This window comes from Epargyreus clarus, unplaced genomic scaffold (genome assembly GCF_041222505.1).
Source record: "Epargyreus clarus isolate Ecla_fem2 unplaced genomic scaffold, WU_Ecla_fem_2.2 ptg000029l, whole genome shotgun sequence".
Taxonomy (NCBI): Eukaryota; Metazoa; Arthropoda; class Insecta; order Lepidoptera; family Hesperiidae; genus Epargyreus; species Epargyreus clarus.
The window spans coordinates 2,081,936-2,103,917 of record NW_027332235.1 but is presented as its reverse complement, the minus strand read 5'-3'; the positions used below and the strand labels follow the sequence as shown (position 1 = coordinate 2,103,917).

Sequence of the window (21,982 nt, the reverse complement as noted above, 5' to 3'; positions counted from 1 at the left end):
TATATTTACTGCTGGTGAGTTGCACTCTAGCGGCAATCATAACAGAAAGAAGGATATTAGATTCTTTAGAGAATAAGATGTCATAGAATGGATTGTGAGAGAAGTAAATAATGGAGTTAATATTGAATTTTTTATTATATAAAATAGTATTTCAGGAATAACGAGTTTACACTCATAACAAGAAAGCCTTATGGGACGTGTAGCAGTCAAAATATCTTCAGTTAAATTGGCAACAAGTAACAATTCCCGGCCATTGCCATGGATTAAATGTTATCGGGTACATGTTCGAGGCAATTTTGGCAAAAATTCAATTTGCTTACCAGGTCAGCAGGGCAGTATGGCGACGCTTATATTCAATATTTTTCAAGATTTAATGGAGAATTTAGTACGGTTCATTACCCACACTTACCTTACTAACAGATATGTATTGAGAATGCGAAAAGTAGCATGTTTGCCGGTTTTGTTTTACTTTTACGGATGAAGAAATATTTGGGAAATGTGGCAGATTTAAGTGTGTTTATAAAAATCTTTTATTGTCTTCGATCTAAAAGACACGTGTTTCCACATAAAATCGTGCAAATCCTAATGATAGTAAATATAATATAGTAACATACTAGTGGGTTCTTGACATTAATGATGATGAAGCATCATTTAAAAATTTTTGTTCAAGGCAGGCGCCTTGAACAAAAATTTTTAAATGATGGTTTCCATTCAAAGTAAGACTGGATAATAAATGGTACCGGGGAACTCGGTGAAATATTTCCAGAAAGTTTTCATAAAAATAGTTACCAGAAGAATTTGTCTTTTTCACTCGTGTGATTGATAAACGTGATAAACTCCGTTGGGAACTTTTCGAAATCGAAAAAGTTTTGGGACGTATTCGTTTTGGGACCGATACGATTCGGAGCGTTTTTTATTTACTGACATATTATATTTTCTTACGCTTGAAGATATGGACTTATAAAGCTAGGAACTTTCCTGGAGTAGAATGTCAGTTAGTACTCGGAAGGCCATTCTAAATTGCAAAAAGTCTTGAGCCACCAAGAACTATTATATTAAACCTACAGGTCAATAGTCAATACTCTTTATCGAGTATGAGCAAGAGCATATCAATATATGTATACTCATGTACTTTGATCATCAGAAAAACTTGCTCATTTTTCAGCAAGAAAAATATCTGCGTCTACTAATCCTCGTAATGTATTTGAAATATACCGGTTGAGCTCCACCTACGCCAGAAAATGGCCACCAATTTTCCAAACAAAACACATTCCAGGAAATATAAATTACCATGTAACCCGTACAGAAAAATTGGATGGCCGTATTGAATATATTGGATCATGAATACCTACTGCTTCTTATATATTATTCATGACGCGTGTTCGTTTTTCGATTGTACTGGATACAACAATGCAGTTATTCCAGATCGAGCAAATCCATAACATTGCGCAAAAATAGATGACAAAACTAAACAAGTACACTGTAAAGGTAGTATTTAATTGGTATGGACTTTATGAATCGTTATTTGACCTATTATACTAAATGCTTTATACAATAAAACAGGAAGGTAGCTACATAGATCGATTGTTTTATAATTTCGTCGAAGTAGCACACGAGCTTAAGACCACCTGATGTTAAGTGAACGCTACTGTTCATGAATATTAATAACCTACTCCAAATTCAGAGGATTATGTTGATCACCACCTACTCATATGCCACACCCGTAAGGCGCACTCGAACATAACTGTGACCATGAAGAGTGTCAGCAGCTTTTTAGTATGAAAAAAAAATAACGACCATATATTGATTGCCATATATTGATGAGTTACTACTACTTTTTTATAATATAGGAGTAGCAGACGAGCTACATCCACCTGATGGTAAGTGGTTACTGCCGCCCATAGACATTTGTAATCAACCCCAGATAGGATAAGATATTCTTGAGGTCGGCACAGATGCGCCGCTACCCCTGAGGAACTAGCTGGAACGCCTCGTGAAGTGAAGAATGAAGAAAAGTATGTCTCCCTTACCACATCCTTCAAACCGGAACACAGCAGCGCTTAATATTGCTGTTGTAAGGCAGATATGGGTGTGGCGGTGGTGCTGCCGGAGTCGGACCACAAATGGTCATACCACTTTCAAAGACAGTTCCTTATTGACATTTAAAACCGGAAAGAAGAGTAATTTTGCAGTTGTAACTTTTAAAGCGATTATAGTAATACGGTTTTTGTAGATTTTACCCGTCCTACTAAAAGCAACGTCAAGCGCTGTCAGGTGGGCGACTGCTAGTGAGCACGTAACTGTCACTCCCAGTTCTTAATGTTGTGTAGTTGGCAGTAAACTTTGAGGCTTTGTTGACGGTTTCAAAACATCTGACAGGGGATGGCTATCATAGTATCATGTGGTATCGTCATGTTATGGTATCATATTAATTAAACTTATTAAACTAAGTTTAGACTAAGTTTAGGCTTTAGACTAAAATTATAACTTATTGTTACATTAGTTTATGTTTACTTATAAATAATTTAAATTGTTACACCCTTACAGGGTTTCATGCCTCTGTATCAAAATTTGTAACACCTGTCTATGTATACGATAACTGCATGATGCAATAATGATTATGATTATCGCCTATTCACATGTGCGGTTCATATATGCGGTTTTTTAATTTACTTATTGCCGATATTTCGATCCAATTGCATGGATCGTGGTCACCGCCAAACTGCGGTGGGCGGTAAATAGGTTACCCATACATTTGTTCATACATTGTAATGAGAATAAATACTATATATATCGTTCTCGTGAATAAAAATAGCTATATACCAGGAATAGTTAATGAAGTTTTCAGGGAGCCGTTGCTGAGCGCATTTTGACATGTTTTTTATCGCTAGCAAACTTTTCCTTTGACATGACTTCAACATGTTTTTTTGTTGTGCTTTGATGCGGGTTTCGTGTTTTTATTATGTTTTTCTGTTTTGACTTCCTTTGTGGGAGTTACGGTGTTCAGCCCTTTGTTGTTTGGTTTGAAGGGTTTGTTGGTTTGATATTATTCCGAGGCATTCCAACTTAGTCTTCAGGGGTAGCAACTCATCTGTGGTCGATCTAAGATAGGATTTTAATCTTATCTAGAATTGATTACAGGTGTCCATAGGTGTTAGATACTTCTCATCATAAGGTGGAGTGCATTCCGTTTGCTACTTCTATCACATAAAAATATCTCTTTTATCACAAAGAACACTGAACTTTATCAACTATTAGAAATTTCATTACAAAGATTCCCGTTTACTTTGATGATATTATTGCGTTCAGTGGTTTACAAAACCGAAAATACTTCAAATTTCATTTCTGACTCGCCTGGGTCCGAATGTCGTGCATAACTTTTTGATATTTCTGGAATCCTATATATTTTAAGAACAAAGCATTATTTGGCTTTCGAAAAAGCCAGTGAATTTCGAATTAAACAAATGTTTTCTGTTGTTTTAAATGGCGAGAAAAATATGGTTTTCCGTCCATTCAATACGAAATGTTTTGATAAACGTGTGTTCTCCCCAAAGCGAACAGTTTAAACCCTTTACGGCCGCCGTTCCAGTGCCGTCACTTTGTATTGTGTATTCTATCCGTGTGTATTCCCGTATTTATCGCAAGTACGTTTTATGTATACAACTTCTTTATGCTCACATCTTTGGAATATTACGGGAGCGTCTTTTATGTATATAATCTCGTTCGAGATACTGGTGAGTCCATAATAACGAAATTATCATAGCAATTTACATTATCTTTTGGTTACTACTGGTAGATTTCTTTTAGTTTTATTTTATCAATTGATAGAGCAGGTATAAAATCCACCTGATATTTAGTTCTTATCATGACTTATTGTGGTAGCAACTCCAAGTTAGGTCTTATTAGTAGCACATAATTTGTGACCCGACTCAGGCAGGATTTTAAACCTATTTTATGTTGCTTACAGCTGTCTATTTAAAGTAATCGCTTATCACCGCGACTGCTTATATAGACGTTTATTTTTTAAAATGAAATTTTTTAATTGAATAAACGCACAAAAAACATATCAACTGTATTTCATATTTCACTTGTACTGTTATTGAACAAGCATCAATATACGCAATATGCGAGACATTTCCTTGCTGTGTAAGCAAGATCTTTTCACAGAAACTTTTCATAATTCACTTCTCCACCACTTCCAAAAGAAACTCTGGCGAAATTGAATTCTCCTCCGACATGTTAGAACATATTTCAAAGTGAGCACGAAAAAGTTGAATCTAATTCAAGAAAAGTTGAATCTATTGCAGTGGGAATAGAATACGTTTTGCAATTTGGGTTCCTAAGATGAACATTCATATTTATGTGCACAAGAGCAAAGAACTGGAGCGTTATAAAATTGTTTCTGGTATTTAGGCTTTCAAACGGTCTCGCTTTGAACTAAAAAAACTCCTATCTACCTACCTACCTACAATCCCTACATACGCGGTAAAGGCGGTGGAAACGTTATACGACTGCAGAGTATTTTAACAGTCTTTATAACAGCAGTATTAAGCGTTACTGAGTTCTAGTTTAAAGAGTGTGATGTGTTAGACGTGTCATTCCATCTTAGTTCTCAGGATGGTCAACGCGCCTGTGACCGAGTAGGATCCCAATCAAATCTGGGGTCGATACAAGTATCAGTTACTGGCAGTGGTCACTTGTGCATGCATGTTTACTATTTATGTTTACGATACAGGGAATCCTAGTGGGGCTGTGAGTGTAGAAATCGTTTGATATAATGTTTACTTTTATAAATATTCATAAATTCACATTCACGACGATTTTCGTTTACAATGCACGATATTTGTAAAAGCACACAGAAAAGCTTTCATTCCATCTAAATCTCAAAGCTCGACGTCACTGAATAAAGCTTCAGATATGCGTTTGCATAATTTGTTGCGATCAGACACGAACACTGCGATATCTTGAATGGCAAATTGCGAATCTTTCGCAGAATGTAGCAATTTCGGGATATCGTTAAATTTTATATCGCTTTTCGATATAGGTTTTTATATTTGGGAGTCATTGAACAAAATTTACAGACATAGCAAAAAAGTTAAAACTAACGACTTCTACTTACAAGCTTACGATCGTCAAATTTGTTTTATTTCACTGTCTTAAAGTCTCTTCATAAAACAACTGTCTTAAAACACTTTTCTAAATGTAACTTTTCCTTAGGTTATACGTTACACTTATTTTTTAAATGTGAACTTAAATCATTTACTTCAGCTGCCTGCAAATGTCTTTCGTCACTTGGAATTAGGACAGTAAGCTCAAAAGGTATATCTAGTACGATAACGGAACGGTCTACGGTAACTTAAAAAAGGATGATGGTCGCATAAACTAAACAGGACATATTAAACCGACAGGGTACGTCGGATTACTGTGAGTGGGAAGGTAATCTTCAGCCGGGTGTTCGGTCGTGAAACGATGGCTGTTATCCGCCAAAATTTGCCAACGGTTATTACTTTTTATAACCTTACCTAAAATATGGAGGATTACGTTTTATGCTTGGATATGCTTTCTTGGATTATATCTCCGACAAAAGCCAATTATAGTGCTCTTTTGGGCTTATTTTATGCTAGTATTTTTGAGCTAGTGATTTGTTTGTTGTCGGTATGGATTTATGGGACTGAGACGTGAATCTTTCCTATAGATTTCTAATTTAAGTTTCCGTAAGTACTCAGTGAACTTTGAAATAAAATTGCTATGGCTACATTATGTTTAGTATTTTCCCATGCGTAAAATTTCCAGTTTGTCTTCAAATATGTAAAAAACATGAATATCGAATTAATTTTCAAAATCAGCTGCAAAACATAACGAAGTTCCATATCTCCATCCTATAAAAACAAGAAAAGCATCTCGTAAGCATATTTTTGTTGTATCCCACGAGTGATAGTAACACGGACTTAAGACATCAGGAGTATCAGAGCATTTGTGATGGACGTTACGTATACTTAATTCCTATCTAAAGTTGATAACAGATGTTATTAGACTGTACGATAGTTTAATTAAAGGTTATAATTTATTAAAATCACTTAACGTTTACTAAAATCATCATTAAAATTCAAGCAATTTTAATTAAATTAAAAGTAAGCATAACCAAATTTTTTCAAAGAAAATATCCTTTAAACTGAGAAATTATCTTCCACTTATTTCAGTCTATTTTTTATTTATATCATTATCATAAATTATGCGACAAGGACGAGTTTCTTTTACGAGCTCCGTAGATCTATTTTGCAGGCTGAACTTATGACATATATTTAATTATAAAAATAATTTTGACACAAAAATTGTGACATAACTTTTACCTGTCGCAAGTGGAAATAACATTGAAATTATTTATTTTCAATATTTAAATATGAATCGTAAGAGGGTCGTCAAACCAAGAAAAACATCAGATATTTTGTGTCTTTGTAAAAATGAAACAGAATTAGAATATCTGACTGCTACGCCTGGATGTTCAGAAGACTTAGCTGCCGTATGCGCTCTACCAGAAAAATGGATTCCCAGGAAACGCGGTAATATCCTCAATGATTATTTAAAAAAACGCGAGGAGTCTCATCAAAATATTTTCGAAGATTTATTAAAAGATTCGAAGGCTCTTAATGAAGAAACCGATAGTAAAGTCAGAATACTAGCAAATATTCTGTTAGCTGCAATTAAACAAAACCAACGTGATATTGATTGTGTTGTAGAAAAATGTACTCCTTCAGAAAATCCTTTAACTAATGAAGATCGTAAAAATGCATTGACAGATATTAACACATTATTGTCGCGACGAATACAGGACATAACAAATTTTAAAATAGAAGCACTCGCTTTAGAACGGGGGCGAGCGACAGCATTGAAAAGTACATTGCAATTACATTTTCAACAGTTTATTGCCGTTGGCTGTAAGGCCCCAAAAGAATTATTGCACGAATTTGATGAAAAGATCTACGACATTAATCAACAGGTAATGAGTAATTCTAGATCTTATATGATGTTAGAGGCCAAGTTACGTTCTCAAGCTGATAAAAACTTAGTAGACACTCGCTCCGCCCTTAATCAAAAGTTTCTGGTAATTACACCGATATGGCGTGAACGAAGTGCTCAGCCTTGGTTCCGAGATCAGAAACAATTAAATAGATCTACAAGCGCGCACGAACATGGTCAAAGTAATCGCAGTGACATTGATCAATCCATGCAACAAATTGATGGCAATAAATCACAATCCAAATTAGTAGGAGGATATCGAGAAGCTATTTTACACATGTTGAAGAGTATTTCGGGTCAAATTGATAAATTAAATAAAGAAATTAGGGACCACAATGTTATTTCAAGAGAATGTAGTGCATCGGCTGTAGCCGAACTTCAAAGTAATATTGAGAAAGCTATTCGTTTGTTGGGAATAAATACATTGAATGATGAAATTCTAAATCGTGATTTAATACAAATGTCTCGTACTAACATTGTAAACATGCAAAATAGTTTGTTAACATTTGGAGATAATTTAAGAGATACCTATGCAATTTTACACGATGCAGTTCACTTGTTAGATGCTCATATGGTGAGGCTTGGTTTAGCTCAAAAATTAATGATGGCGGCAGTGGAAGATTTGATTGTAAATCATGACGCTGCAGAACTTTCTAATGAAATTATTACTGACATAGCCCTCGAGCAGCTACGAACAGCACCAGATGCTGATAAACTACAACAGTATTATGACGTTATAACGGTCGGTTTGGATCGTACTTTTGATTTATATATGCAGCATAATGATGTAGAGTTTAATAAACTTCAAGAGTTTACAGATTTGAATTCTCCTTTAACAAGTATGTTGCTTGCGGAATATAACTTATTTTTGGAAAAGAATCCTAGATCACCATTCACAGAAATAAAATCCGCAGTGAATACTCCATTAACAGAAACACCTAGAAATCCGGTGACAGCAGGACCTGTCCAGAAAGCAATTTTTCAAACGGCGGTACAAAATGTTGCGTTATGTAATTGGAAAAATGGATTTTTAGAATCTTTCGAGAGTAATCTTTCAACGGTCTCTGATCAATTAAACCAGCAAACCCAATTGTGGGTCGACGAGAGGAGCGATATATTACGTACGCGTCAGTCTTTAAAGTTAATGTCGCACAGTATACGAAAAGAGAGGATACTGTGTGCTCGGAATAGGCGGTTAGCCGAAATTCGATATCACGAAGATCGACTTAATTCTCATTTGGATGCAATATATGACCTCGTTGATAATCTGCCAATGGAAGCATCCGAGTTTTTAAGTATCGATTCTCCGGAACTTTATCCTTTAGGTTGGTGGCTTTCTAAGATACACACAGATATGAATGAACTATTCGCTCGTGATCCACTCGATCCTGAAGTGAAGAGGCTTAAAATGTGTAGTTACGCCTCACGGCTTTTGAAACATCGACAGCTTTTTTCAGACTCATTGGATTCTGCACTAGAACAATATAGAAAGAACATTCAGTATAGAGTTCAAGTCGCTCGTATTGCAAACGTGAGATTTATGTCTCAGCTTAAGTTGTATGGCGAAGGAGGAAAGTATGCGGCTTCTGAGGCACTAAAAACGTGCACCGCTTTAATAAGAGGCGCAGACTCGTTAGAACCATGTGTTACTCGTACTTTAGACTGTGTTAATCATCGTCGGTCACAACTCCTTAATCTAGCCGATCAACTAATAACACCGCTTCAGAAAATGGTTGACGAGGTTTTGAAAAATGCACCAAAAGGATTTCTGGACAAAAGAAAATTAGTTACAGGGAAGAGATAGATACTTCTGTAATTTTTATTATGTTTATACATTTATTTATTTTTTCGTTTGCTTTTGTTATAAATAACATTGTTCTGTATTTCTTTGTGTTTGATTGTGTAAAAATTTAATTATAATAGAGGCTTTTAATGGTACTTCAATTTTATTACCCATATTCCCTTACAATCTCGAGGGAGGATGGCGCTGGCGGTGCGCGGAGTGTCGTCGCAATAAATTTTTCACCCACATATTGATTTTTTATTGCACATCAAAGTTTCTAGAGTAATACTTTTGTTATCTCCAGGCACTTCTTATTATAGAAACGAAAAACGCTATCTTTCCTATAAAGAGTCTTAAGAATCTATGAGTATCTGCTTCATAAGTTTTTCAAATTCAATGTTATTTCTTATAGTTTTATGATTAACTTCACTTTATTGTTTGTAGTGTTTAGGTTCAGGTTAATATGGAATTAGGGAAATATTTTTAATTTTTTATCAGTTTTACACTGTAAAGAGATACCATGAAATTTGTTTACCTCATTTTGGCTGCCGATAGAGTAATAGTTCATATCAAATCGATTTTATATATTATACAACTCATCAAAACAAGACGTAAGGTAACAAAATATAACAGTCTTTTTAAAGGTAAAATCCCAAAGTTATCAAAGAATTTCTTGAAAAGTTTCTACGAAGCGAAATATTTTTATGGAAGTTGGTTTGAATGTAATTTGCCAGTTAGGGAAATAGTAGAGTGCTTGGGGAGTTTGATCTCGGACTCCAATTACTGTCAATGTATTAATGTGAGACCTTCTGCATTATGTTTTATACATAAATTACTAAAAAGTTTACCAATTTTTTTTCGTTGCTTTTTTGTTTTTCTTAATTTGACACTAATTTCAAGAAATTGTAAATTTTTCCATTTTAAATCAAAATATTTTTATAAAATATTCATAATTTAAGTAAAATACATTTTAGAAAACATCTTTCATAGATACCAGATAGTCAAAAAGGGCCGTAAAAGCAAGGAGCAGGTAGAACAAAGGTGAAGGGGAAGGGCAGCGGCAGCTGCTCAGTACGGTTAGTCGATTGAAAAACGTGTTTCGGTACTGTTGTGTTCTTTCTGCTGTGCATATTTTTCAATTTAATAATTATTTTTTCAAGACGTTTCGATACATTTTTGTTAAATAAAAATATTACAATATCAAAAAAATTATTGCTTTGTAAAGTATTTGTTTAAAAACAAAAGATCTCTGCGTTTCAGTAGGTAATTCATCACCATACATTTCTTTGTATAATATTTTTTAATTCTATTAATGATTTAAGAAAGGAAATTACTAATTATGTGAAATTATGTTTTATCTTCCAATTATTAAGAGTATTTTTAGGAACTTTTTGTTGAAACATACATTTTTCTGTATTGCAGAATTTAAATGAACCATGGAAGATTCAACTCACAATGAAAATGATGATACGATCGTTTGTATTATTTGTGATAAATTGGGTTCTGGTTCAGGCTGTAGCACAGATTTAGGAGATGTAATAAAAATTACCAGAGGAGTCGCAACTTTGAGAGCTGCTTCAAATGAGCGACAAGATGGCTTAATTAGATTTTTAGAATCTCAGTTTGTATATGTTTCTGTTGAAAATTGGGGTTGGAGGTACGTTTCTGATAAACTTGAACCAATACTGATGAAACAATCGCCAGCTCCAGATAATTTACTTAAAATGCTATTTTGTAATTGTAAAAAAGGATGTGGTAATGCTTGCGGATGTCGAAAAAGTGGCTTATACTGCACTTCAGCGTGTTCACAGTGCAATGGTGATAGTTGTTTTAATGCATCTCCTGTCTTAAAAATAAGTGAAGTAGAAGAAAGTGACGAAAACGGAATAATTGAAGTTTAATCATTTTTAAGCATGTATGAGAGGCGAACTAAATAAATATTTTTTATAAACTTTTTTTTGTTACACTTATTGTTTCATACTATTACTTTTTAATATTATATGATAGAAATGTATTTATAACACGATTTTGACACTACATTACTTAGTTAAGCTCGTAATGTCTTATATTATATGCCTTAATTTATTTATTTTATTATTAAATAAAAAGCAACGATTTTTAATTGGTAAACATTTTAATATACCTTATCAACAATACAATCCAACAGGTCTCATAATAATTCCTTGACAGTAATTGGATTCCGAGCTTTTTCAATTCTAGATGCTTAAGGCACTCTACTAAAATACTTTTTCTGTTTCTTGTAACGTGTCGGAATTATTTATTTAACTTTTTAATACTTGATGCTTTATTTGATTGAATTTGAAAAAATAATCCGATAAGTGGTATGCGTTTGTAGGTGCTAGAACCCTTTACGGTTTGACTCCGGCGGCACCACCGCCACACCTGTTTCTGCCTAATAACAGCAGTGTTAAGCGCTGCTGTGTTCTGGTTTGAAGGGTGTGGTAGGGAAGACATACTTTTCCGAGGCGAAACTCAAGGGTAGCAGCTTATCTGTGGCCGACCGCAGCTAGGAATGTCTAATCCTTGGGTTGATTACAAATGTCCATGGGCGGCGTGAGCCACCATCAGATGGACTGCTCATCTGCTGCTTCATGTTCATCTGCTAACTCTTTTATTATAAAAAATATATACGAGTAAAATACTTATTATGTCTTATTGAATGTTTTTTGTAGGATGTGTAATATCTCAATTTATTGGAGCCGTACAGTTAATCTTCTTTGTAAGATATGAATGCACCTTCAATGTGCTTAAAGACATCAATCCCGCTGGTTGTATTTGTGTCAATTCATTCCCTTTGTGATCTCTATTTCTTCGAACTTGATATCCTTTGTTTATTAATCTCAAAGGACGATATATTCCACTGATATTGACTTTGTTTTGTATATATTTATTTTATATTTGAATCTCTTTGTTCCCCGCTGTCCATTTTAGTAAATACGCTTAGTTTATATACATTTTTCTCTGAAATGTAATTTTTTTGTATTATTGAAATAACTATAGGTACTGCCAAGATTACATTAGTATTAAATATTGGCAAATCTTTAGTTATTTTATTATGTTTCTAAGAATTGTAGTGGATTTCCACTTCTAACCTACTTTGTGTCTACTTAGTGTTTTATGTACATTTATCACATCTTTTTTTAAAAAGGGTATTAAATTTAATTGGATTTTATTCAGATAACATATGCTTATTCTGATGGCAGGCTGTTCAGTTAGTTCTATATTCAATTTTGTTAACGTACTAGGTTTACAAATATGACCACTATGGCATGTGACAATTTAGAACAACTGATAGCTTATAACGCTATATTTCTTAACTTTGCAATATAAAACACTAGAAATATTTCGGTGAATAGTCAAAATTTCAAATAGTTGAATATTGTCATCATATTCTACCGATATGAATCGGACTTCTCCATTTGTCTCCATTTAAATATCTTTACCACTCTATATCCATTCCGTCAGTTTTAAAGAAGGACCATGTTGAGCGATCAGACAGTATACGAGCAGTACCTGCATAGAACGTGCCACTAAAAAACCTATGTATTTCTTCATGGTACATAACGTAGGACCCACGATCCTTTGATATTCACGTCGTAGCACCCTAATTGTTATTCCATTCGAGGCGTGCGAATGAAAGGGTCTTTTTCACCCAGTGGCCACTTTGGGTGTGTCATTACAGAATCTTTTTTATGTGTATCCCTTTTATGTGTCAAACCTAAAGGCCATTGAAACTAGATTTTTTGAAAGGCATGTTTGTCTTGAATTAATCTTTTGAAGTTTTTCATAGAAAATCTGTTTGAAGGTTGCCTTTAAGGTATCAGCAAGAATGAAAAAGGATTTGTTTCGAAGTTGTTTTAGGACTACGGGGAATTCTCATTAGCTGGCACTAAGGTATCTACTTTGGATTTTCTGTGTCCTGATTTGAAGATATCTCTCGTAAGGTATTGGTGATGGCATTACATTCTTTGGTGCGAGGTAAATATTAAACAATGTAAAATTGTTTTGAAGTCCTATTGAAGAAATGAATTGTTAAAATACTGTTTCTAATCATACGAGGGACAGCTCGTTGAATCTATCTCAATTAATAATAAATCGGAATAATTTCTTGAACATTCTTTTTTAAATCGGAGATTTAGTTTCACGTCCTGTTTTTCATTACCAAAGAGCTTGAGGTTCATCCAAAATCATCAAGATAAACCGGAGTGGAATCGATCCCACTTATTTCCATTCATGGCTCCCGAGGGATACGCGGTGTCGGGCGCCTTAAATTATGTTTAATACGTGACGCGATGTATCGTGAATGCAGATAGCGTTGCCCGTCGCGAAATAACTCTGCGAAAAGTTCTAGGAATATCGATTCCAAGTGGCTTAAGGTACTTTGAAGATTCTAAGGAGTTGTGGAAAAAATAGGAATTCCACTATGTACTTTTTAATAACACTTTTAAATCCACAGTAGGAAACAAATAAATTGAAAAGATAGTTAAACATTTTAGTTTTGGGAACTATAAAAATCCACAGTAGCATTCTGAATAAAATGGATATACTTGTATTATGTAGATTTACAGTAAGCCTTATTCTCCTGTATTGATTGTAAAACAGAATTAAGTAGAAAATTTTACATGCATTTTGCGAAAACAAGACATTTTGAAATAGCGTAGGCGGGACCACTCATTAGAAAGTTCCAAACAGTTCATTACAACGTGGCCGGGGGCTACGTTACCCCAACAACGAACATTAATAACTCCCAAAAATGATGCCCCTATCAATTTAGAGTTTCTGTGGAATACTGATCCTCTTAACCTTACGACAGAGCCGCGTTGCCAAATCAAAGCAATTTACACTACGAACCGTCTTTATTATGCCAATCACTTGACTTTTGATCTCGTGGAAATCTTTTATGAACAGAAGTCTGAACTGATTTCAGTAATGCCTTTGTCAATAATTTCGTACTCGACATCTGTCGATCTATTGAATTGTAAGGCATGTTTAGCATCATAAAGCTATTTTATTTTTTGAATGTTTGTCCCATGTTTGTGCCCTGCATATAATTGGCTGTTCGTATGGACGTTTCAGTAAAACGGTCAGCAGCTTAATAGACCGATACTCAAACATTGTAACTAACATTGTGACACGAGAATTTTATATATAAGATAATCTCAATAAATTATCATTTATGTAGGTAGATATGTGTTACTTATTACAACTTGTTTATTCTACAGTTTTAGGTTAGGAAGTCAACACTTTCGGGTTATCTGTATCTGTAAGTAATTTGCAATTTGCTAGATTATTACAATATTTATTTAATGTTATGTATGATCGAATAGGAAATAACTTAGAGAATTCACAGGATATTTCCACTTAGACTAAGTTTACAGGACAGTCGAATTCGAGTGTGTGCGCTCTCTGAAACATGCTGAAGCTGTTAGATAAATTATGATCAACTTAATGGATGTTCAAGTACACACACTCGCTTTACTGTACAATCATTTGATAGTAATACACGTACGGGCACGTGTGTACAATTGTGCATACATTGTCTAAATTATAGAATAAGAATTTTTGGCCGTGCTATTCCGTGCTATAGTCTTAATATTACGAAAAGGAAGCGTGTCATTGTAATTTTTAAAAACCCTTTTTTTGAATTTTGTTCAAAATTAGTAGGTACTGTAACGATTTTTATGCAATAGTAAATTTCCTTGAGTGTCGGTCTCCAAGGTTTCGATCATTTCCAATTTATTATACATATAATTTGTACATATAAAAGAATTTGTATAAAACTCATATTCTCTAAAAAAATATTTTATTTGAAATTAATATCAGTCTTAACAATATCTTTGGATTGTTATTACCTACTTTAGAAAAGTAATTCATTCGGATTCTTTTCTTTCCGTAAGAATATATTCTTAAGAATCTGCGAAAAGAGAACTTATTAAATTTCAAGAATTGAAAATGTTCGTACCTATTTACATTAATTTAATTTTTGTTATTATGATATTCGCCGCGTTAATATCATGGCATCGCTTAAGAACTTTATTGAAAATATCGTTGAAGAATCTCCAAGCAATACAAGAGTACAAAGAGACTGGCTAGAAATAAATCTCACTATTTCGATAGTAAAACTGTTTGATCAGACTTCTGGAAACAAACTCATTCCCTTCGATATACGATCTATTTTAAAGAAGCCTGTGGGAGGTAAAGGGCAAAAATTTAAAAGTAGACATTGTTACAAAACAAAATATTTGCTTAAAAAAAGTTTTATTCATCTTCTTAAATTTTGCCCAGATGTCATCTTAAAATAAGAGTCCAGAGTCCGGAGGCGGCGTAAAGCTCAAAGTAATGGATGGACGCTGTCGTAAAATTCTAACAAGATTATAACATAACTTTGTATTATGCGCAATGTTTGCAGGTGTTGAGGCCTTGGGGAGTTAGACTTTATTGAATAGGTATTTTTTTAAGTTACAGATAATATTGGAACCATAATTTTAGATATTTTAAAATTTTCATCATTAGATGGTTTTACACAACGTGTAATTTATAATAACTACTCATATGGCATATGGATAATATCAAAACCTGTTTGTCGTGATGCTTCGGCATTTTTATTTGTTTTTTAGAAGCGGTAACTTACTTTTGTATTATATCATTCGTCTTTAATGCAGCATTGTTTGTTTCGATCACTACCGTCAACTATATAATCATTAGACAAACGTCTATTAAATATTTATTAGAGATTACTGTTCTTGATGAGAGCATACTTGAACACATAAACGACAACGTACAAAACGTCCTCGATCATATTTGAATGAAATCCCCATACAAATACACTAATCCTTCGTGTTGATTCAAAATTGTTAGGCATAACCATACGTACTGTAATATACGCCTACGAATTCTCATTAACCAAGTTCAAATCAAATGCACATAAAGGAATTATCTCGTGAACGCACACAGCCATGTTCGAGTAATCTGCATTGAGCTTTCCAATAAGCACCATTGTTACCTACAGCTTTGTTATTCTAGTATCTATGTTGCACAGATTCACCTGTGGGTAAACAACGTCCGTTAGAATAATACATGCAGCATCTATGTACTGTGTTCTGTGTGTTGTATGTATTTCTTTTTCATTTTTTGTAATATAGGAGTAGCAGGCGAGCGTGCATTTCAACCTGGACGTCTGGGGTAGGGGCGCATATGTGACCAACCTCACGAACGTATCTACTCTTATCCGGAGGTGATTACACCTGTTCAGGAGCGGTAGTAGCGACATACCATCAGGTAGATTGCATGCTTCTTCGCTTCCTCAATCTTATAAAAAAGTAAAGATAGAAGTCTTTGTTTATTTTCTACTGCGCCAGACACATCTTTACAGTTTGATTAATCATCACAATCTGAGGGGTAAATGAGGGGATTTTAGTATTCACACTATACATGTGAATACTAAACCTACCTACTAAACCTACCTATACTAAACCTACCTTCATTATGTATGATTTCAGTGGACAATTCAATTTTATGTTCATCTCACATAAAGTTCTCATTCCACTCTTTCATTCCTTCACTGCAAATCAAAAGTGCTAAGTATTAAATATAGTACTTGAGATTTCTACTCGAAGTTTTACTTGAGATTAGTTACAGACGCGTTACTAATGATTATGTCAAGACGTTCAGCGTCAGTAAATCTCACATACTTTTTGATCTGGATTGTAAAATCTCTTTGAATTCCATAAAAATATTTTCAATTCCATAACAATTAATTATCTATAAAAACAAATAATTGTATATTCCATAACGGTTACGTTGATAGGCAATTAATGTACTAAATCATAATTTACATTCGAAACCTAATGACATTCTTTCAGATTTTATATAATTATTTTATACAAAAAATATAAATATGTTTGTTGGACGCAGATGGACGTAGAAATCGACCGGTCGAATTTTGCTATAATAATGAGCTATATCATTAATGTTAGCATTAATAACGTAATAGCCATTACCGAGTCGCGACTCCGGGAGGATTATTTATGAAGCAGTTGGGAGCCGACAATGACGGGTAATTAGGGCTTCACTTATAGATTGCCTTTCCTAATTGAGTTATTATACGCCATTAGTTTCGTGTACTTTCGCTATTTAGTTTTCCCAGTTTGTTGTTTACGTTGTAATTTATATTTTCTGATCTGGGAAGCCTTATCGAAACTGGGGAATCGTAAAAATAAATTCCTTTGCTATTTTGTAAGTTTACGACCTTACCGCGTGACCGCAATCTCACCTGATTGCAAGTCAATTGCGGTACCGTTTCTCGCTATATAGTTATTGCTGTCAAGTAATATTGACTGGTAGAGTTAAAATTTTGCCGGTGTAAATGATGAAGAGGAATAAAACGGGCTTGCAGTCCATCTGATGTTATAGAGCCTTATCTATCAACAGCCAACTGCGTCCAATTTCAATTAAAACAGGAATCCTACCCGAAAGGGCCATGTTATGATGCCCGTATAATAATAACTTTTTTTCAATCAGGCTTTTTAATTTTTTGTTAAATATATTTTACCAAGTAAACATTTCTTTGTTGCAGTTGGAAAATGTTCAGTTGCTGGACAAGTACAACTTACGGAACCCATCGAAGGGCACGCTGTACTTCGCCACCACGCATCTGATATTCGTCGATCATGAGATGAGAAAGGAGACATGGGTAAGTTACTTTAATGAGATTTATTTCTTTAAGAACTGTTTCATTTATTTTGTACGGCTGCAGTGGTAAAAAGTGCTGTGGCGATAGATATATGACTCTTATGGTTTACATTATTTTAGAAAATTAATTTTTGACCCAATTGCGGTGGAATATAATCAAAATAAGTACAATTATAATCTAATCCTCGCAGTGGATTATATGAATTATTTATTGGACTCGTGTATCTAGGATAATATGAACCGGGCATAGAGGCATAGAGCATAGAGGTAGCCGAAGTTTCAAACAATTGGCAATATTCAGTTGAGTTTCTCAAGGGCCTATTTTCGGGCCATTACTTTTCTTACTGAATATGAATAAAGTTTGGAGGGATAAACTTTGTTAGCAAATATAGCAATATGGATATAAAAAGAATCCAAGTGAAGTCATAATAATAATCATAAATCCGTAGATCCCTCCGTTTATTACCTACATCTAATGAGGTCGGCTATCACGAATACTAAACGATATTTTTCTTTTCTTGCTCAATCAAATATAACGTTGGTTTTATTTTAAAAAATACGAGTATATTTAATTTCCCAATTCTCGTTTTTAGTTGTTACAAAAATTCAACTTCTCTGAAATTTCGCTTTTTCGGTACAAACTTGGCGCGTTCAATTTAACTTGAAAAAGTTCAGAGTATCTTTTGACAGCTAAATTTGTAGAAGAGCGCTCAAAGTTATCGTAGTAATGAGCTCCGAGCCATTAAAGATTATTAGGTTTTGCATGATTACTTCTATCAACTCTTTCGTGTTTTGAAATTAATGATTTGATCGCAGTAATTAAACTTTCAGAGAAAGTAAGGGTAGCACGCTATATAAAAGTCGTGATACCATTACTTTCTGTCACCATATCGCTTGCTTATCCAGGAAACACTTCTAATTTTTAATGTATTACATTTGTAACAGCCTGCGGGCCTGATCTGACGCCGTCCTGTTACTCAACAAGAGATGTCGCCAAACGAAGTTTTCTAATTCCATTATTAGTCATTAATCTAACCAGTTCTTTGCTTACCAAAAATCAATTCTGCCCGCCAAAAATTTTCAATCTACTCTTTCGATCTTTACAAAAATTGGAAAGAACGATTAATTATTATCGTACGCATATCAAGTGGAATTACTGCTACTTTTACAACATGAAAAAAAATGTAGATGTGGTAAAAAAAATTGCGGCTTAAATGCGGCGCTACCACCGCCACATCTATTTGTAGTATAATATCTACATCACATTGGCTTTCTCGTACAAGACACTTACTTATAGCTGACCCTAGGAAAAACTGCAACTCTAATTGGGGTTGACTATATATATCCATGGGCAGCAGTGAAAGCTTTTCACCTTTTACCAGGTACCTTTCCTACTTCAATTGGATAAAAACCATATTAATTAAAGCAGTAGGAAATAAAACTACGATCGTCAAGTTGAGTACTAGATTCTCCCCAGCGAATGAAAAGTTCTTTTCAATGTAACCAACCATCCTCATTACCCGATGGCAGTCTCGTAATTAGCTACGACTGCTACGGACGAATCATTAGCGTTTGCTACTGCTGGTTCGAATAGATATATGTAAGTAGTACGTAGTACATACGCAGGATTAACTAGGTTAATAAGATTCGAGGATGTTTAAAAATATTTTGCCTATAGCTATCATTTTGTAATACATTACAGCAGTGATAGCCTAGTGGTTAAGAAACGCGGCCTCTCGATCGAGGGGTCCGAGGTTCAAATCCCAGGCACGCACCTCTGATTTTCAAATTTATGTGCGTATTAGAAATTAATTATCACTTGCTTAAACGGTGAAGGAAAACATCGTGAGGAAACCTGCATACCTGAGAGATTTATAAAAAATCTTAAAGGTATGTGAAGTCTACCAATACGCACTGGCCAGCGCGGTGGACTATGGCCTAATCCTTCTCATTCTGAGAGGAGACCCGTGCCCAGCAGTGGGACAATAATGGGTTGATAATGATGTAATACATTGTGATGGTTTGGAGTGAAATTTGAAAAAGGAAATTCCAATTACGGATTACGTTACTAAGCGGGTCCTCATTACAATGAACCTATAGTTTTTATATTGCGTGGTAAAGAGTTTTAGAGAGAGGTTTTATTAAAATTATTCTATATTAATGTAAATATCACTTAAAACGTATATTTTGTCGTAACTTTTTTAATTTAATAAATAAAATTGTAATCGGTTATACGAGTACATGTATTAAATTTTATATTCATATACAAAGTCTTACGCTGGGAACATAGTTTTGATTATTTATTATTACAAACACGTCATATATCTTATTGGCTTGTTAACAAAAGGTATGTAATATATTTATCCTGTATGTTGTCCCCGTAGTACAAAATTCCTTAATGTCATGTTTTCCTCACGACTTGTTTTGCTTGCCTACCCTAACTGTACTATAAATGACCGCCAAGGATTTATTTCTGACCTGACCTTGCGGCGTCCCTGACATGACGTGACGTGCGAGGATACTTCCAGCTACACATCAATATAGCCAAGTATTTGGCTATTCATCGCTCAATCCATATAATAGATAATAAGACTTGCTTTGATCTCAGTATGATATCTATTTTGTAACCTCATATTATGCTTCATTAGACGATGTCCTTTTTATATGAAAATTAGGAAACGAGGTTTTATTACTACTTACCTAGCGAGACTACCTTCTATTGGAGTATATTGCCCTTGTACATATGTAATAAATTCCATCTAAATATATATAACTCAAAGGTGACTTACTGATGTAGTGATTTATCAATGCACATCCCACACCACTGGTCGGATCGGGCTGAAATTTGGCATGCAGGTAGATGTTATGACATGGGCATCCCCTAAGAAAGGATTTTGACCATTTCTACCCCCAAGGGGATAAAATAGGGGATGAAAATATTACTTCGTAACGCTCGTACATGATAATAGTCTTAGCTGACTGACTACTGCTACAGAAGTACAGTAGCATTGATATACCTTTACATATCCTTAAGAGCTAATTAGGAAGGAGGACATTAGCTAGGGGGTCATTCGAGTGTTACGTAAGCAATAGTGAGCGAAGGGGGATCCTTGGATATGCATACTGTTAATAACAATCTGAGCCAGGGGGTCTAACATTCGCCGACAAAAGGGGGAAAAATATTAAAATTTATTCAAATAACTTCAAAGTAAAATGCACAAGCGCTTGACATTACAGTTATAAAATATAACTAAGAGCATTAAGATATTTATACTGAGAGCGTAGAAACAAAATATTTTGATACTCATCCCATACGCGTCAAGGTTAATGTAACGTTAAGAATTAATATGGAGCATGTACACGTAAGAGCTGCTAGCTTTATGAAGCCGTCGCAAAGATTAATATTAACGGGGGATACGCCAGGGTTTCTACATGAATAATTTTATGTGTCAACTGACGTTACTACGCAGGTGGAGTGATTTGGGAACTTCATAATATAACGAACATTTCATAGAGGTAGAGTGAATCCTTCTGTAAAAGGGTGAATGCATGAATAATATATTTCAATTTGTCGTTGACCTTTCATAGAGAAAACGTGAATTTTAGGAACGAAGTTGCTTATTTGACGCCTTAAAGTAGTAGAACTTGCCTAAAAACATTGTAGGTTGAGCTCGACAGCCTGACATTGAAATAAAAGATGCGTGAATGGCAAGCGAGTTTCGGACCCCTCGATCGAGAAATCGAGTTTTAACCACTAGGCTATCGCTGCTTAGTCTATGTATAACGAAGGTGGTAGAACCCTTTGTGGATCGAATCCGGCGGTACCACCACCACACCTATTTCTGCCTCGTGCCTCGTTTTCGGGCTTGAAGGGTGTGGTAAGGAAGACATACTTATCCGAGGCGTTCCAGCTCAGGAGAAGCGGCGCAATATCTAATCTGGGGTTGATTACAGATGTCCATGTGCCGCAGTAGCCACTTACCATCAGGTGGACTGCATGCTCGTCTGCTACTCGTACTCCTAAATTATATAAAAAATCCTTATCCTTTAACCCTTTCTAGGAATAATGATGATGGAAGTAAGAAATTTAATTTTCTTATTCGCTATCTTCCAGATACTTCTTATGCACATATCCTCAGTGGAGAGACTCCCGATCACGACGACGGGGTCCCCGCTGCTGGTGCGTACCAAGACGTTCCAGTCGGTGTTCTTCGTGATCCCGCGGGAGCGGGACTGCCACGAGATGCACCAGACGTTGCTGCGATTGAGTCAACCTGGTAATATACTGCGATTTATTTTAGTCGTTGTTGAGGCGGAATTTCAAGGCGGCTTACCATTTCAAGATTTCAAGATTTTCAGTATTTTTTTCCTTGAATACAATGTCCATGTATTCTACCATAATATTTACCTACTTTCTTATTTTATTATTTATTTTTTAGAAATTGTGTACATTATTACCGTCGTATTATA

General features: G+C 34.7%; 2 protein-coding genes across 2 annotated transcripts in view; both read left to right on the top strand.

Moving 5' to 3' along the window:
• The window catches only part of Mtmr6 (Myotubularin related protein 6), a 63,888-nt gene that overhangs the window by 27,236 nt on the left and 14,670 nt on the right, over positions 1–21,982 (top strand). The window contains exons 2-3 of the mRNA XM_073089491.1: positions 17,397–17,513; positions 21,627–21,789. Coding sequence (XP_072945592.1) covers positions 17,397–17,513; positions 21,627–21,789 — 280 coding nt within the window. The remainder of the gene's footprint in view (positions 1–17,396; positions 17,514–21,626; positions 21,790–21,982) is intronic.
• LOC140754459 (uncharacterized) lies at positions 6,308–8,955 on the top strand. Its single transcript, XM_073089477.1, has one exon. The coding sequence runs from the start codon at positions 6,401–6,403 to the stop codon at positions 8,819–8,821; it is 2,421 nt and encodes an 806-aa protein (XP_072945578.1). The 5' UTR covers positions 6,308–6,400; the 3' UTR covers positions 8,822–8,955.

Bases quoted from the DNA above. Each gene is read 5' to 3' on its own strand.
- LOC140754459 (XM_073089477.1), top strand. From the start codon at position 6,401: ATGAATCGTAAGAGGGTCGTCAAACCAAGAAAAACATCAGATATTTTG.